We start from the raw sequence: 18,492 nt of genomic DNA on the forward strand, positions 1-18,492 counted from the left end.
GAAATCAAAGATGTAGTCTACTATATTGCCTAACTGCTGTTTAAATGCCAACCATGCAGTGATCCACAAATGTTTGTTGTACTCGTCTTGTCTGAGGCTGGCTGTTGGTGGAAGGTGCATGTTGGGAGTGGAAGGGGTGGCTTCATTTTTATGAAACAGTGGAATTTTGTGTTTAGTGGGATCTTGAGCAAACATGGGAACACTCTGGGGACGTATGGGCTCAACTTTGAGATACTTGTCCGGAAATGGATTGAAGTGTCAGAAGGTTATCAGCCATGGATAAGGCTAAGATTTTGTCAGGGATATTTTTAGAAAAAATCACGGACAGGTCATGGGCACTAAACAAAAATTCACAGAAACCATGACCTATCCCTGACAAAATGGGGAGGGAGGAGGGGCCAGTACCCTGCCCTACTGCATGCAACAGGAGGAAGCTATTGCACCCTGCCCAGTGGCTGGGAGCTGGAAGGGACCCCTGACCACAGGGCTAGGAGCTGATGGGGATCCCCTGTCACCCTGTAGAGCTGGGGGGGGAGGGTCCCCCACCACCTACAGTGACTGGGAACTGCAGGGTCCCTGCCACCCTCTGGGGCTGGGTAGCTCTGGAGGATCCCCCACTGTCCTGCAGGGCTGGGGGAGTGGGGTCTGCTGCTACAGTAGCTGAACTGCTGTGGGGCCCCAATGTCACTGAGATCATGGAATCCGTGACCTATGTGACAGACTCGAAGCCTTAACCATGGATAGCCAGGAAAGAACCCCATACAGCAGGCCTGTCCAGGAGAGGTGGAGTGAAAGCACATATCTGGCAAGCAGTTGCTTTACTCTGCAGCAGAACCTTATTCTTCCTGGACTGCGCTGCAATAGTTTAGTCTCAACCTTATGATGTTCTACCCTAACCTTGTGCCTGGACCTCTTCTGTTTGAAGCTCCTGGACTGAGCCTCTTTTTTTTAGCCCGCTGTCCCCAAAGGAAAAAGCCTCTTCTCTGTGATCGAGGCCTGCTGCCAGAGGGCCAGGAGGAGCAGTGTTCTATGCCAGGTGGGCATTTTCCTGTGTGCACAGCCGTGAATCCTGAAGAGTCTTCTGAGGTTTCTCTTAAAACTGTTTTAGAAGCTATTAAAGCCATGAAGGCGCGAGAGATCGGAAGGTAAAATATGCAGCATTTTCCCCTTAGGTTTCAAAACTGAAAGGTAATATGGAAAAAGGAGAGGCAAATTTGCCAGCAGTTTACAATGCACTGGAAGAACTGGCTAGTCTTAACTTCCACAGTGGATGAGGGAGTTTTTTCATCTCTGATTGGAAATAATGGAACAACATATTCAGAAAAATACTTCCCCTCCCCCTAAACCTGAGCTCACTGTTCGGGGAGTTAGAGGCAGGATTTATTGGACTTTCCGTTGGAAGCCCAATAGGCCTCACCTTTGTTTTCCAATTTTGTGTACTCAATTGGGTGTGCAAGGGGCATCATTTAGATGTTCTCTGACTTACCAGTGCACTTGCACTGGATGTCTAGTGCATCTTCTGCAAAAGGATGTCTGTCACTCAGGGCAGGATTCCATAGATTGGGATGTGGGGAGTGAAGATGTCAAACTCTGAAGTGCTGTCTGGTGCTCCGTTGGGCAGGACCAGTTTATCTATTTGATTAGCAAGAACTGCAGATAGCTGCATGTGTAGTAGCCATCTAATACGCAGGGCCCTACCAAATTCACAGCCCTGAAAAAGGCATCACGGGCCATTAAATCTGTATAGGATAGGGTAAAAGCACAGATTTCATGGGGGAGACCAGTCAAATTTGGGGTCTAGACCCAAAAGGGAGAGTTGGGGGGGGTCACAAGGTTATTTTAGGGGGATCGCAGTATTGCCACCCTGACTTCTATGCTGCCTTCAGAGCTGGGCGTCCAGCTCTGAAGTCAGCGCCCTGCCAGCAGCAGCAGTGCGGTGGTAAGGGTGTCAATACCATACTGTTACTTTTGCGCTGCTGTCTTCAGAACTGGGCGGACAGAGAGCGGCAGCTGCTGACCGAGGGCCCAGCTCTGCAGGTAGCAGCACAGAAATAAGGGTGGCAAGACAAACCAGGCCATCCTCACTTCTGCGCTGCTGCTGGCAGCGGCTCTGCCTTCAGAGCTAGGATCCTGGCCAGCAGCTGCCACCCTCCAGGTGATTAGCTCTGAAGACAGAGCCAAGGGTAGCAGTACCCCAACCTTCCCACTACAATAACTTTGTGACTCACACACACCCACAACTCCTTTTTGGGTCAGGATATCTACAATTACAACACTGAACTGTCAGATTTAAATAGCTGAAATAATTCAATTTATTTTTTTTAAAAAACCCATGACCATGAAATTGAGCAAAATGGACCTTGACTTTAGTAGGGCCCTACTAATAGGGCTAAAGAGGCCTTCTACCAGGCAGGCTGCAGGCAGCTTAGAAGTGAGTGTAAGTAAGTCTGACTTACACCTTCTGCTCGCCATTTCAGTGTGTTAGTAGGGTGACCAGATGTCCCGATATTAGAGGCTTTGTCTTATATCAGCAACTGTTAACTCCCTCCCCCAGTCCTGATTTACACACTGCTCACCTTGTGTGTAAATTACACCAATGACGACACTCCTAGGGCTGGTCCACATTCAAATGGTCCTGTGTTTGAGCCTGGCGTGAAGCACAGTTGGCTGATACAATGCTAAACACATGTTTGGTGGGTGCAGGGTCTCAGACTAGTTACATGACACAATTGGTCCTGGTTTTGCTGACTGGAAAGTTGCGGGCAGCAGCATCTCCTTGAACTCTGTTCTTCGCAGCCATGTCCAATCACAGAACACTTCAGAACACAGACTCGCCCTAGTTTGACTCACCATGGAATCCGCCTTTGTGTATGATCCTTTGGGCCAAGACGCGTGGGCTGGTGCACCAGGATGCAGACTTGGCTAATGCTTTTTTGAATGCTGTCATGGCATCCTGCCATGCTACTTGCACAGAGTGAAAGGAAAATGCTGCCTGCAGCCCTTTCCCCCCGCCCACCCTTGCACAAGGGGGCAGTACACGTAAGAGCTCTCTACCTTACACTCTTTGTGCATGCAGCAGAGAGCAGAAATGTCTAACTCTGCACAGATATACATAGAAAAAACACCACCTGGAACAGGTTTTTCTTTTTGAGGCCCCCCTCAACATTTTATAAAAACTCTATAGCCCACGTGTGCCACAACTGTTTTTTCTGCATATAAAAGCCAGGGCTGGCATTAGGGGGTAGCAAACAGGGCAATTGCCTGGGGCCCCTTGCAACAGGGAGCCCCCCACAAAGCTACACTGCTCAGGCTTCAACTTCAACCCCAAGTGATGGGGCTCAGGGCCTTGGGCTTCAAATCCACGTGGTGGGGCTTTGGCTTTCCACTCTGGGCCCCAGCAAGTCTAACGCTGGCCCTGCGTGGTGGACCCCCTGAAGCCTGCTTGTGGACCCCCAGAGGGCCCTGGTTGAGAACCACTGATCTAGAAGGCAACAAAGGTTAGTTCTTCTAGACTCCTGTGAAAATTTGATGCATGTAAATGCATTAACAAAAGCCTAAGGTATCTGTTTACATAGCAGTTGTATGAGCATTCTGCAATTCCTGGAAGTCACGTGTTCCCAGTGCCTAGCCAGTGTCCTGTGATTAAAACGCTGAGTACCGCTGGCCCGAAAGGAGTAACCACGTTGCTCCAGAATAAGTTTATTGGCAATATTGGTGTCATACTCCGGAACTACAATTGTCAGCCTGTTAGTGTTACCATGACAAGCATCAACGACTGACTGTACATGAAATATTGTTAAAGTGCCTAGAAATAATAGGCATTTTAAAAAAATCATTCCATCCACTCAAACAAACGTTTATAGATCTTACGTCTTTAGTATTTGAATGGTAATGTAGCCTCTACAGCAGCACAGAGACAATGCAGTGCTCTCATTATGCACATGCTTTAGGATCGTTTATTTTAATGCTTTCAAATAAATATGTTCCATGCAGCACACCGCAATAAATAAGGAGCAGCAACTTTTGTATAGTACATCCATTCATAATGTAAGTCACCATGTGAAACACCACATCTAAAGTCTTGGGCCCAGTCCCATATCATGAAGCACACCACATCTGCACATAATCATATCTGGCTTCATATGGATTTAATAGGACTTTGCCAGAAGTGCATGTGAGCACAAGTTTAACCATGGTTTCTAGCTATTAAATACAGCTACTAAGTAGTTAAAAGGCAACAGCTAAACCCATAAAGGTTTGATTTGTCTTTTCTTTCTTACGTTTCAGACAGAAATATAAAGTATGGAACTGCTCTGGAGATTCTCAGCCTTGTGTAAAGCGCAGTGTGATTAACATGGAGCTCTCTAAGCAATGCTGACAGGGACACTGGCATCAAAAGCCACAGTGATACTGATTTGACACCAAAAACTGGCATACTCAACAGGGGATAGATACTGCGCTACACGAACAATTGAAACCTCCTTTTCTCTAGGCAGACAATTCCACAGTCCCTTCTTCTTCGCTGTCCGCTCTGTTGGCACGGATTTCAACCAGTGTCCGAGCAAAACGGGTCCATTCGTCATTGTGTGGAACAGCAAGCTGGAAAATAAATGAAATGAAAAGGTGAAGTGGGTATGCACAAAAAGAGAATACTTTGCAGTGCAAAGATAATATTGCGGGCCTGACTCGCATATAATTCCTCCAAGAGTCAATGTGAGTTTTGCGTGATTAAGGACTGCAACATGGGGTCCTCGCAAAAGAACTCTGTGGTTTACTTCTGCAGTTGTAAAGCAATGACATGGTTTCAGGACAAATTTATCATCTCCCTCTTTAGAATCAGTTGGAAATAATTGCTGCATTTAAAGCCCATTTCTCCAGTCCTTACTTGAGTAAAGCTCTAACTGATGTCAATGAATGTGTTTTCTGAGTAAAGACTGTGAAATTTGGCCCTATGTTAGTATATTTGATATTTTTCAAGACAACACAAGGCCCTGATCCTGCAAATGTTTACACACATGCTTAATTTTATAAAGGTGAGTCATTCAAAGAAATCAGTGAAACTATTCCTGAGTATAATTATTTGCAAGATTGGGGCCGAGGGCCCAGATTTGTAAAGGTAATTAGGTGAAATCAATGGGAGTTAAACCCCTAAATACCTTCAAAAATGTAGTCCTACGTGCGTATGATAACACAGTCTTTAGGTAAAGAATTACACTGTTCTAAAGTTCATTAATGCTTCCAGTATCAATCTAAATAAATTATGCTTACTTTAGTTGCCCTCCTCAATGTTAAATAAGTGACAATAAGAAATACATTCTCATAGAAATGTTAAACTGCTCAAGCAGACCAAGTAAATATTGCTTTACTGATCTGATTGAACTTCCAGACAGAATGTTTTAGTGATATGGCAAAATAATGCTGTAGTCCTTTCCAGTTCGATCCAGCATCGCAGTTCTCGAGCGAGAACGCAAAATGGGATTGATATAATCATGGAAAAATTCAAACTTCCTGAACATACATTTTTATTGACTCAAATAAAAGAAAATGGCAACAAGCATCTAAATTAACCATGCATGTATTTGCTGCTGTCTTAAAGCTTGTGATCTTTCCCTGGAAGGTAGTATGAAAAAGGAACTGTTTACAGACATTATGCAGCTTTTGGTACTGAAAAAGGAACTGTTTAAAGACATGAAACAGTATGGTACACTAGGTTGGCTGTTAGTAACTCAGTTTTATTATATGCTATTTTATGTGCATTACATGAGGAACGCTTCGCAGACTAAGAAAGAAAATAACTGATCCAGTTTAGAGTGTCCAATATGCAATTGATATAGGCTCAATTGAAAGCTTACTACTTCTTTTTTTTTTAAAAAGGTAAATATTATTCACACTTAAGGTGGATTTTATTCGTTTAGAAACAATAGATTGCAGAACTGTAACAGGCATTTTTTGGATGACAAACAGCTTAACTGGTCTCTTGATGTCCACACGCAACTATCAATATCAATGGAAGCGGAGAAAAAAAGTATATTGTCTGTACTAATGTTCAAGGCCCCAATTGTGCAAGCATGTGAGTAGGAGTCCCATGTGACCGACCTTCACAGGCAATGTAAATCACCTATGTAAGTGTGTGCAGGGTGAAGCCTTATTGCCTGATCCAAATCTCACTGGAGTCACTGAGGGTCTTTCCAGCTACTTCAGCTTTGGATCTGTCTCTCAGTCAGGAGGCAATTAAACAATGAATATTTGGAAAAACATGCTGACGTTTAAAAACATCCATGTATATAGCATGTATTCAAACCACTCCGCTACAGTATGAAAAGAGAGCTTACAACTGTAATTATTTTTCTATGTATTTTGATTTTTGGACTTTGGTTAAATATTTATTTCGTTTACTGCCAAAGAATGCAGTCTTTCTAGGACAGCTCTCTCAGCTGGTGATAATACTGAATGATATATATCATTGTGCCTTTGCTCACAATCTGGTTTTGCTACTTTTAACCCTGAATTTCTAATATTCATTTTTTGCATATTTTCTCCTTGATTTTAGTAATTATGAAAGCACTCAGGAATTGAGTCCAACACTCAAGGTGCAAGAAGCCTGAATTAGCTGTTTGAAAGCATATACAGAAATGGATCTATTCTTATTTTTATTTGAAAGACAGATCTGCCCTCTTTCAACATACAGTATATGATTGCAGGAAATAAAAATCAAAGCTAAGGAGGCAAGTATGCAAAAACATCAGCTCTGAAAGCTTGATCATGATTACACACCCCTGCAAGAGATGATTTTCCAAGCTAAGTTGCAATACGTGCCCACAGATATAAGATCAAAGTAGGGCCCTAGAGGCCAACACAGCTGCAGTGTTACCCTGATCAGCTGTTAAAAGCTTTACCACTGAACCCACTGATGCTTCTTTCATAAAGGGTTTCATCTTCTTGCAGAGCAGAATAGTGTAATTTTATTAACACGTTGCATCAAAATATAAAAAGAGCCAAATACATACTAAAACTAACACATTCAATTATGAAATAGGGGCAATTCTGTCCCTATGTTTTTTTCTTTTTGAGTAACAGCTGCATTGCAACTTAACTGTGACCAAGCTAAAGAGCGTTATTTTGTACAATACAGGTCAGGAAGTGAATTGGTAAAGTTACACTGGAAAAGAAATAAAGACAATAATGAATTTTAATACAAAATTATACATTCATAGAGTGTAAGGCCAGACCATGATCATCTACGCTGTCCTCCTGCACAACATAGGCCGTAGAATAAATAAATGCCAGGCTGTCAAAACAACTTTGGTACTGATCCTGCAAGTTCTCACTACTCATAGATGTAAGCACCACCTTAAGCAGAAAGTGTTTACAGGGTCAGTCTCTTATTTTTGAGAAATCACCTCTTCCCAAAAACCAAACCAAACCAAACGAAGTGAAGTACATGCATTTACTATACAAAAGTAAATAAAAGAAAAGTTGGTGCAACCAGCCAGAGTGGGGAAGGATAGCTCGGTGGTTTGAGCATTGGCCTGCTAAACTCAGGGTTGTGAGTTCAATCCTTGAGGGGGCCATTTGGGATCTGGGGCAAAAATCAGGGATTGGTCCTGCTTTAAGCAGGGGGTTGGACTAGATGACCTCCTGAGGTCCCTTCCAACCCTGATGTTCTATGTACACATACCATAAATGAGAATAATGATACATGAGCTTATTACTGCAACTTTTGTCCTTCATCTCACTCCACTTAGTGCTTGTTCAATTCATTTACAGAGTTATGTCTAATGTTAGGGCCCAGTTCTGCAAATACAACTGTTTTCAGGGTGATGGCCTTACAGTGGAAAGGGACAGCAGTAGGGAAAAGGGTTGAAATCCTAGCCCTATTGAAATGAATAGCAACATTTCCATTGACTTCAGTGGAGCCAGAATTACACTCCTTGTCTTTGGATTTTGCCTGCCACAATGTTGTGTGCTGTATAAACAAATAACTACTGTACAATGATTAAAAATAAAAAGATCGGCAAAACCAACATTAGACTTGGAAAAATATGCATACAACACCCATAAATATCCATTCACATTTTTACATGAATTTGTTTGGGCCATGCACATACCCCCTTTTCAGTCATTTTCCACAAAAGTTCCAACAATCTCTCACACACACACACAGACACACACACAAATTAGGTGAGAGAAGCAATACCGTGTGGCTTATGTGATCAGTTACTAGAGATGGCCAACTTTTTTAGAAGTTTCTGTGAAAAGCTATAGGATTTTTATCATTGAATATTTCACAATTGTTGCTATTTTATTGTTGCCCTCCACTTACAACAAAGCAACACCACAAGAATGTTCAAATATTCATGTGTATTACACACAGTAAATTTTTTTCCAAAAATGCTAGTGTCTGAGTATATTTGGATAATAAAAATATTAGCATAAATTGCCATCAGCTTATGGCTATTTTGTGAGCAGAAAAAGAAAGTGAATGGTATCTATCTAGGTTCTTAGCCCCTTCATGATGATAAACTAAGCACCTACGAGCACTTAATTAACTAAATTTTTACTTCACTCTAGCCTAGCTACAATAATGTTATATTTATAAATGGTCAGATAGCAATACTAATAACAGAAGTTGGTATTTACAAATGAGTGTGAAGGATTTAGCCATACACTGCCCATTAAAGTATTGAATGATAGGTAGCTAAATCACCTGCATAGCTTTGAAAAATCTCGACCAGAGACTTTAGGCCTTGGTCCCACAAACTCTTAGTCTAACATTATGTACACAGATAATGAGACTGCTCATGTATGCGAAGTTACACGTGTGCTTACTTGTTTGCAGGACTGAGGCCTTAGATAGTATGATGCGGCTGAATTTGGGATTAAATTTTGCTTTTGGGTGCAGGCATTCAACTAGGAGGCCATACTTGGCCCTTTCTCTTTTTTCTCAAACTACAAGTTTCTTGCTAAGTGTAGCATGCATCTTTCAGCATCACAAAAACCATTTTGTTTCTAAATGAAACACTGATGAAAAATACTCTTTGTTTCTGCTTCTGTAATCTAAATAAACCTACATTATTTTTAGCCTATTGAAACCCAGCCCTGCTTGACTGATACATACTTATGTATCAAATGGACCATAAAGATTCCAACCGGTTTCTATCTGATGTTTAGCAACTGAGTTGTGTGCCTCAAACTTTAGGGATTATTTTTTCCCCACCAGCTCTACCACTGTGATTTCAGATAAACAGGTTTAAGTTAAATTGCATCTTTGATTCAGCAAGAAAACATGGATTGGTGGGATGGTTTCATACACTGAATGGTGGTAGATTATGGATTCTGACCACTTCTGCAAAAAAAAACCAAAAAACAAAAACCAACCAATTTCCAAAAGCAAAGGCTCTTCAGGACAACATCTTACAACTCCTTACTCTCCAAAACCCAATTTAAAGTAAAGCTAGTTCAGCTGCAAAAAATTATTCCTGCTGTGAGGTGCATGCAGTACCTTATTAGTGGCAGCCCCATGTAATATGGAGTCACTAGGGACGTGGATAGGTAATTTCAGAACACTATGAGCCAAATTCACTCTATTGTGGAGTTGTGCCAGCATAAATATGGCTCTGCCTGTACTTGGGAAGATTTTACTCTCACAATCTCAGTCAGTTTCTGCCAGCATTAACCCTAATCAAAGAAAATCTGTATCCACGTGTCTCAGGCCTCAGTCAGCATGGCGGTATGGTGTAAATTGGAGCAGAATTTAAGATAAGAATGAATAATATGGCACCACCAAGGTAGCAGGGCTCAGACTGAAGGCAAAGATATGGCATTCCTTTCCCTTCTCTGACATGCTGCAACCTCTTTTGATTTCTTTGGCAACTTAATCCTCTAGTGACAGTAAATGTGACTGGCTAGAGGTGCCAACACAGACAGTATATGATCCTTGGCTTTGCAAAATTTCTGACATTTCTGTTAAACATTCTGTTAAAAATAACACGATAATTACCTTAGGCGGAAAGATAGTCTCTTGTGACTTTGGTCTCCCAGCACAAACAAATGCTTCAGATGTGAATTCCAAGTAGGTGAATTGTCTGTGCGCATTCTGGTAAGAAGCAATGGAGCACCTTACGTGCTGGGCTAATTCTCCGCATGCCGGTTCTTCGTAGGCAGGAGAATGGAAACTGCAAGTATCCACCTGCAGAGTTGCTTTAATTCTTTCATCCAAGGCTAGGGTTTCCCCATCACCATGTGTGGATGACCCCACAGCTTCCACCTCCTAAACATGAAGGCTCCCAAGATGTCCCAAAACCAAGCTGTGTTCATGCAGAGTTGTGTCCTGCGCTACCAGGAACTCCCTTGATGATTGCTGTACCTGAAACCTCACATCGGAGGCAGAGAAAACCATAGCGGGGAAAAAAAATCAGCCCCAATTCCTGCACACCTTGTAACCTGTGCCACCTTGCCCAGGGTTTTCAGGGGTGTAGGATGGAAACCTGGCAACTCCTTCCCCCTTCACTTAGCCATGGAATCTGAACACTGAGGAGTCCCTATGGAGGGTCAGGTAGGAGCATGCCATGCAGGCAGCACTTCCAGCTTTCTCACCCCTACCCTGGAGCAATGGGAACAAGCTCCCTTCCTCTTTTCAGGGGGGCATGGAGGCCTGCGTTTGCTAGTTACATTTATTTTAAATGATTAAATCTCATGCTTAAATCTATGCCCTGCCCAGCTGTGGCACTAGCCATTCGCCGGCTAAGCTAAGAGTCAAACTGCCTGTGTTGTGGACTGCCTGTGTTCATGGACAGTGAGCTTGTGCACAGTTCGCTATGGTGCTGAACTGCTCCAGGATGTCTCTGACAGGAGAATTTAGCCCTCCTGAATACATTTCTCCCATTGGAGCAAGACACTACATGGGTCTCTCCAGTGTCTGTACAAGCATCCCCTGCATATAGGTGTAAAACCAGAATCATAAAAAGATCATTTCCCTCCACAGTATATAAGCTATTTTCTGTATGTGCGGAACATAACTGGTTATTTGATGTCTTTTGCACATAACGGGACAGATTCTGATCTCAGTTACATGGTAGGAATGCAGAAGCTTTCACCATGTCATGGAGATCAGAAACTGGCCTACATTTTAAAATATTTTAAAGTATCATTTATGAGTTGTGGTTGGGTTTTTATTGGCGTCTTTCCATGCTTCTCTGCCTTTCTTCCTACAAGAGCTCTCTTTACAAAAATCTCAGATCCAACAAGGACTAAAACTATACTGAAATTCACAATTCAGCTTTCTCATTTCTAAACCACTTCAGACCAAATTATGCTTGGCTTGAAAAGGACTGGTTAAAACATTTTGAAGAGTGGCTAATTAAGACATGAAAAGTATTCACGTTCGGTTTAGTTTGATTTGTCAAATACCATACTTATTGTAAGATAGTTATAATGACTAAGACGGTATGCTTCAGAATAAATACTTTGTGTGATTTATCGGCATCATTATAATCTTTCAATTTGATGGAGTCATTTAAAAAAAAACCTAACCACAAGAGAATATTACTTTGTTTATTCTACACAGAATGCTATCCATATTATCATATAAAATGAAGTGCTGTATTGAAAAGAAATTCATTGTAAACACTTTGTGAATAGAGTTCCACATGAGAAAATGTATTAAATGGCTGAGAAAAATATTCTTAAGATGATAAAGTGTAAATATTACACAGAGTGTTCTAGTTAGATACCTTTTTTCTAATTATTGTTCCAATCCTGCATTCTGTGTGAAGTGTAGCATTTTCAGATCAGGCCCGTAAGTTTACACATAAAAAATCCAGACAGTTATAATTCACCCTAAGGCATCCAATCCAATCCAAATTCAGTGAATAAGTATTTTATCACTAATTTCAATGCTGCACGTCAAAGCGAAAATAATATCTACATATACAAACATTTCTATGCACATACCCATTTTGGGCCTGAGCTTGCCCTACTGAACTCAGTTGCAAAATGCCTTTGATATTTTTCTCAAGCATATGTATACATGTGTGTGTTTGAAAAGGGTCTATATTTTTCCAGGCCACTCCCTATGATTTTTTTTCAATCAATTATAAAATATGATTGAAAAATGTCTATATTTTTCCAGACGACTCCCTATGCCACACACATGGATGGAAACAAAGTGGGAGGTAATACACAGTGAAATGGCCACCAATGTAACCAAGGGCACCTTTTTTCACATAACTACAGTACCACTGTATTTAACTCTTGGGAGAGCCTAGCATCACTGTTAACAATGGATGAAACCACTGGTAAGAACTCAAAGCCAGCATACTGCATGCAAATGATATAGTATTTAGACCACAAAGGATACACTCCAGTGTAGCTCTGTATATATTTGTTTACTTAACTGAAGGACTGAAATACCATAAGCAGCCTAAATACTGCATTTATTCTACTCACAGCAGTCAGTCTAGTGTCACAGACACAGTATACACCAGCCTTCTGTGAAGTTCATTACTTAGCCCTCATCTAGATTAACGTCTGCTATGAGTTACTTCCAGCAGGATCTGATTTAACTAGTGCTATACTAGTAAAAAAAGGATTAAAGATTAGATTACACAATCAAAATACTTAACCTCTATCTTCCAACAGAAATAGAATATAACTTATGTGAAGTTTGATTTTCTTTCTGTAAGACAGAAGTAATAGCTTTTAAGTTATTTGATTGTACATTTTGTTCTTGATATAAAACACAACTTTAAAAAGAATTACAGTGTTTGTGTGAAGACAATGATCAAAACAATTTCTTTCTTTCTGTAATGGGTTTGGATCTTAAACTGAACATTTAAATATTGATTGCTTAAACTTAAACTCCTCAGTCTGATACACAGCTCTGTTGGAGCAACACTAACATCCAGAAAATACTCAAACATTGGCCGTGAACTATACATATGTTACACACAAACAACTATGTTAAAAGAGCATTAAAGTTGCAAAGCCAAGCACTCGAAAGGTAGGAAATGTCAGTATTACGATTGCCCCCTTGTGTATATGAACTATGCTGTGGTCTATAAATACATTACACCACATTCTATTTTCTCCACAGTACCTCTGTCTTATTCAGTGCACAGGCTGGATGAAGCTCACTGAATGAGCAGCTATTCAATGTCTTGCTAGCTCATCTCTGGTCGACAGGTGGCCCCAGGTCTTATTTACTTCACTCTATTCATATTACTGTGCTTAAAGGCTTTTCTGTGGCACTCAACATTTCAGTATCTCAGTGCTTCACAAATATTAATTTATTTTCACCGTCTCCATGAGGTGATGTAATATCCTCATTTTACATACTGGGAATGAGAAACCTAAAATGGGAGGCAGATTATTCCACATCTCTACTGCAGGATTCTTCAACTTTCCTCTGAAGCAAATGGTGCTGGCCACTGTCTGAGACAGTATATTGGGCTGGAGGGACCTCAGTCTCAACTAGAATGGCAATTCCTATATTAAGATCAAAACTGGCCATGAACTTTGTTTCAGAGTAGCAGCCGTGTTAGTCTGTATCCACAAAAAGAACAGGAGTACTTGTGACACCTTAGAGACCAACAAATTTATTTGAGCACAAGCTTTCGTGAGCTACAGCTCATTTCATCGGATGCATGCTGTGGAAAATACAGTGGGGAGATTTTATATACACAGAGAACATGAAACAATGGGTGTTACCATATAGACTGTAACGAGAGTGATCAGGTAAGGTGAGCTATTACCAGCAGGAACTTTGTGTACCCAATTTGACATGTCCAGCACCTGCTTTTTCAGAGTACTTAGCACTATATAGCACTTTCTATGTTTAAAGCACAGCTCCCATTGACTTCAGCTACAGTTGTGAGCAAAGGCGGAGGAAGGTTTATTGGGGCCCTAGACACAAAGAACATTTGGCCCCTCCACAGCCTGAGGGCCTAGGGGTGCTGGAATCACAAGGGCCATGCCCACCCACTTTGTTACATGGGTATAGAGGCCTCTGGCAGGCAGAGACCGGCAGGGGCTGCACTTCACAGCGGGCTGATCAGCTCCCCTGCTGTGAAGTGCAGCCCCTGCTAGTGGTGCCAGCCTCTTCCTAGTGAGGGGCTGAGGTGGGCCCTTTCCCCTGCTCCTCCTCTTCCCCGCAAGGCCCTGTCCCCTCACCAGGCCAGAGGCCAGAGCCGGGCAGTGGTAAGAGCCATCCAGGGAACCCCGGCCACTGTGGGGTGCCCCATACCCTCCATCTGCCCCCCCACTTCTACACAGGTTCTGGCGCTCCTCGTGGGGACCCCCAAATAGGCTGTGGGCCTATGCATTAATCCACCACTGGCTTTTAGCACTCAGGACTTCTGCAAATCAGACACCAGGGTCTCAAGTCAGGCACCCTGAAAACAAGGGACACACGATTAGTGACCACCTGTGAAAAGTTTGGTTTAAATGACTTGCCTAGCTTCAGACAGGAATGATGCCACAGAAGCAAGGCTGGAACCCAGTTCTCTACCATAGTATTCAAATGCCTTAACCATGAGCCCTTCTTGGGCAGCTTCTTGCCTCATTCACTGCATACCTGCCAACTTCTGAAACAAATGAGGCAGGGGTCCCACAGAAAATAGCCTGCATCACTACACAACCCTGATTCATCCTCAGTCCACGTCCCACAGGAGTCCTGGGAAGAAACAGTATGGGATCATGTAATCAAATTTCAAGGGATTTTCTTTCAAAGGTGTGTTTTTCCACAAAAGCAGCAAAAGACCCAGCCCTGATGACAGGCCAACAATTTGCTAAATTGTCCCCTGCTGAATTAGCGTCCCTTACTGCATGGCTGTTCTAAAGCAGGGAGACACTCAAGCTTTTCAACAAAACAGCTGTTAATTTTGCCCATGTTAAAAAAACAAAAAAACCTTATGTTCTTTTCCCTAATCTCAAGCTTGGCGGAACTGTCTTTCCAAAAAAGTTTAGCCTGAAGCAGATGCCAAGCACAGAAAGTTTCAGCCTGAATAATTGGTAAAGTTATAAGCAAAGAGAAGAGTCGGGCAACACTAGCTACAGCCAGCACCACCAGCTGCACCTAAAATAGCAGCTTTGGTTCAAAGTCTGCCATATACACTTACAAAGACCTTACATCCAGGGTCTCAAACAAATTCACTTCCAAGCTGTAGTTTAAAACAGAATCTCTTCTGTTATTTTTAAGTGACATGATGAACACACTGATATCCTGCATTACTGTTGTGCTATGGAGAAAAGGGTTGAACAGCCACAAGGAGATAGGCTGATAGGTAGGAATGTTCTCTTGGGTCTTTTTTTTTTTTTTTTAAATCCCAGGAGTGTCTTATAATCTCCTGATTTTTTAATTAAAAACAACATGGACATGAACAATCTCAATGAGGTCAGTGGGCCTAGTCACGTGGGTAAAGGAGCAGGTGAATTATGCCTGCAGGAATGGGCTCCCAGCATGTGCATTGCTTGGTTTAATTTTACAGGGGAAGGGTGTGCAAACTGCTGTCAGCATTCAACAGAAGGCAATCCCCCTTACTGAGCCCACCAAGCATATGTGTAAAGGGGGCTCTGACATGCAAAAGATGGAGGATAAGGCTTGCACGTTGACCCAAGTGAAACTGTGGGGCTTTCACCACCCATTTCATGGCTATTTTCTCCTACCTGCACTTGCTTCCACTGAAACCTATGAAGTCTTCAGTGGGAGTGGGAGAATGCTCAGTGTTTACTAGGACGCTCCCCTCTAAACAGACACACACAAAGAATCTAATATGAGGCTACTTTAATTAAATGTAATGGCCAGTCACTAAGTATGTGTGTAAGAGGGACAACATCACAGCTCTGCCAGGCTCCACAGAAGCTACCCATGTTGCCTCCACAGTAGGGCTGTCCTGGGGAGCACGGGTTTCCAAGTTATATATTATTAATAGATTCTACAGCACTATAAACATATTGGGTGCTTCACAACCCGAGTGAAACACTCTCCCCCACCCCCAATGTCATCTGTCTCCTTTAAGATTCCCAGCTCCAGTTCAATTTCCATTTTTCAGTGTTGCCAACTGCTGCAATTTTAGTGCAAGACTCAGGATATTTAATGTTTTTTCTTAAAGTTCCATATCCTGGAGCCATGTGACTCTCAGCATTCACTTAAAGCTCATTAGAATCTCAGCATTCATCTAAAAAAGGATGTTTCTAATCCTCAAGGTTGCGGAGAAAAGCTTGAAAAATGTGAATCCAAAGGGCTCAAAACCAGAAACCAAATAAACCCCAACACCTATTATTTTTTAAAATCTCATAATTTTGGGGGAGAGAGGGCCAACGTGATTTTTGAATGCTTGGAGTCAGCCATTCTGGAGATTCAACTCAATGGGCCATTGGGGATATAACTATCCCCCTCTGTGTCAAAAAGGGCAGCAGCAACGGAAAGAGGATTTGACTCTGGGGTTTTACCAGAGGAGAGCAGCTTGAAATTCAGACCAGGGCCACCTAGAAAAATAAATGAATTACGCATCTACTGGTTGGCCTGACCCCATCCCATTCCGGGCCAGCGCTATCCTTCCATGCTATCCAGCCTCCAGGCACATTAATTGTGAGCGTAATTAACCACTGGAACAACTTACACAAAGGTTCTGGGGGATTCTCCATCACTAGCAATTTTGAAACCAAGAATGGATGTTTTTCTAACTGCTCCATCTTAAACAGGAATTATTTTGGAGAAGTTCTATGGCCTTCGTTATGCAAGTGGTCAGACTAGATGGTCACAGCGGTCCCTTATAGCCTACGAATATATGGCTCAGTCTAGGGTTCCTAGTTGAACAGGGATTGTGGAGACTTTTTCCACTACTACTCAGCTTTCAGTGGACTCTCACCTGGCAGGGGCCTGCAAGTGAGTTCTACTAACACAAACAAACCCTGCCTACTAGGTGTACAGTACTTTTGGTTTGCATAAGAACTGCTGCCATTACCTAGATTTCATTTCTTTGAAAGCATCAATGTGAAGTCGCTGATTTTTGTTTTAAAGTCACACTGCTGTCCTTCAAAGTACACTGTATAGACATCAAGCACACACCAATACAATACAACCTGTGATGCTGGCAGTCCAAGTGCCAGCTCATGCCAAGGCCTTGGGCCTTACTGAACATTGACAAATGCATAACTGGAAACCAGTTTGGCTCACCTGTGCGTTAGTACGGTTGAAATAAATATTAGCGTTATAAGAATGTATTTAGTGTTGAGATTTTATAGGATGCTTGTAGGATGCTGCATGTATTAATCTTACTTATAATACCTGTATCACACGTTATAAGGTAATGTTTGAATGTTTGCTCTGTAACTATAAAAAGGTTTGTCAAGTTTGCAATTTCCTCACAGTCAGGGAGAAGTATTACCAAGTGCTAGTTCACCATAAGAGGTGTTATCTCCTCCCCAACAGAAGGTCTATCAATATCAGACAAGCCATTCTGGACAAAAGACTCTGTTGATTGCTCCCCCCCATACACCCACACCCTGAAGAGGTTTCAGAGTAGTAGCCATGTTAGTCTGTATTCGCAAAAAGAAAAGGAGGACTTGTGACACCTTAGAGACTAACAAATTTATTTGAGCATAAGCTTTTGTGAGCTAGAGCTCACTTCACGAAAGCTTATGCTAAAATAAATTTGTTAGTCTCTAAGGTGCCACAAGTACCCTGAAGAGGGTATGTGCACAAGCCCGTGTCCCATCTCAGCTTGAATTTTGGGAGAAGGGCATAAAAATTCCTGTTAAGGAGAAATTGGTATCTTTATGCTGTTTGGACAAAGGTTCCTAAACATAAACAAGAGAAACCCAAGCTGCTTGGCTTGGGTTGGCCCTAAAAGACATAAAAGCTTGCTTATTAGAGAAGCTTCTTTTACCTTTAGAATTCAAGATAGTGCTTCATTTGTGTGTGTATGTTTACCTGCTTTAACCTTATAAACAACTCTCATTTCTTTTTCCTAATTACTAAACCTTTAGTGAGTTTGTTACAGGATTGGCTACAAGTGTTGTCCTTGCTTTGAGATCTGAGTACAACTGACCTGGGGTAAGTGACTCGTTTTTTGGTACTGGGAGTAACCTTGTTGTTGTTAGTTTTGGGGTAAGGAACCATCTATCATAAAGTCCAGCTTGCCTGGGTGGCAAGATAGACCGGAATCCCAAGGGGACTGTCTGTGACTTCATGGTAAGACTGCTATAGTGCTTTAGGAGTTCACACTTGTTACTGGGTTGATGAAATCTAACTACAGAACATACAAACAGTTTGGAGTTTTTGCCCTGCTTCTTGACAGTCTTCCCTGAGGTTGACATTCACAGTTGTGAGCCACTCCAGACAGTGTGACACAACTTATCAGACAGAAAAATTAAACTTCAGATGTGCAACCATAGCTGCTGGGTAGTATATGTTGAGGGTCCAAGTGTCTCTGCATCCTCAGCTGTGGTTTTTAGGCTAAGTGGCTTTTTTTCTAAATCATGAATTCAATA

General features: G+C 42.1%; 1 protein-coding gene across 8 annotated transcripts in view; it reads right to left on the reverse strand.

Annotated features, from left to right (window-relative positions):
* Positions 1-3,683: 3,683 nt before the first annotated feature.
* The window catches only part of DYNC1I1 (dynein cytoplasmic 1 intermediate chain 1), a 262,038-nt gene continuing 247,229 nt past the window's right edge, over positions 3,684-18,492 (reverse strand). For all 8 annotated transcript variants that reach the window (XM_048838191.2, XM_048838190.2, XM_048838186.2 and 5 more), the window contains one exon: positions 3,684-4,599. In XM_048838191.2, coding sequence (XP_048694148.1) covers positions 4,489-4,599 — 111 coding nt within the window. In that variant the 3' untranslated portion in view covers positions 3,684-4,488. The remainder of the gene's footprint in view (positions 4,600-18,492) is intronic.

Source organism: Caretta caretta, chromosome 2, assembly GCF_965140235.1.
Source record: "Caretta caretta isolate rCarCar2 chromosome 2, rCarCar1.hap1, whole genome shotgun sequence".
NCBI lineage: Eukaryota > Metazoa > Chordata > Testudines > Cheloniidae > Caretta > Caretta caretta.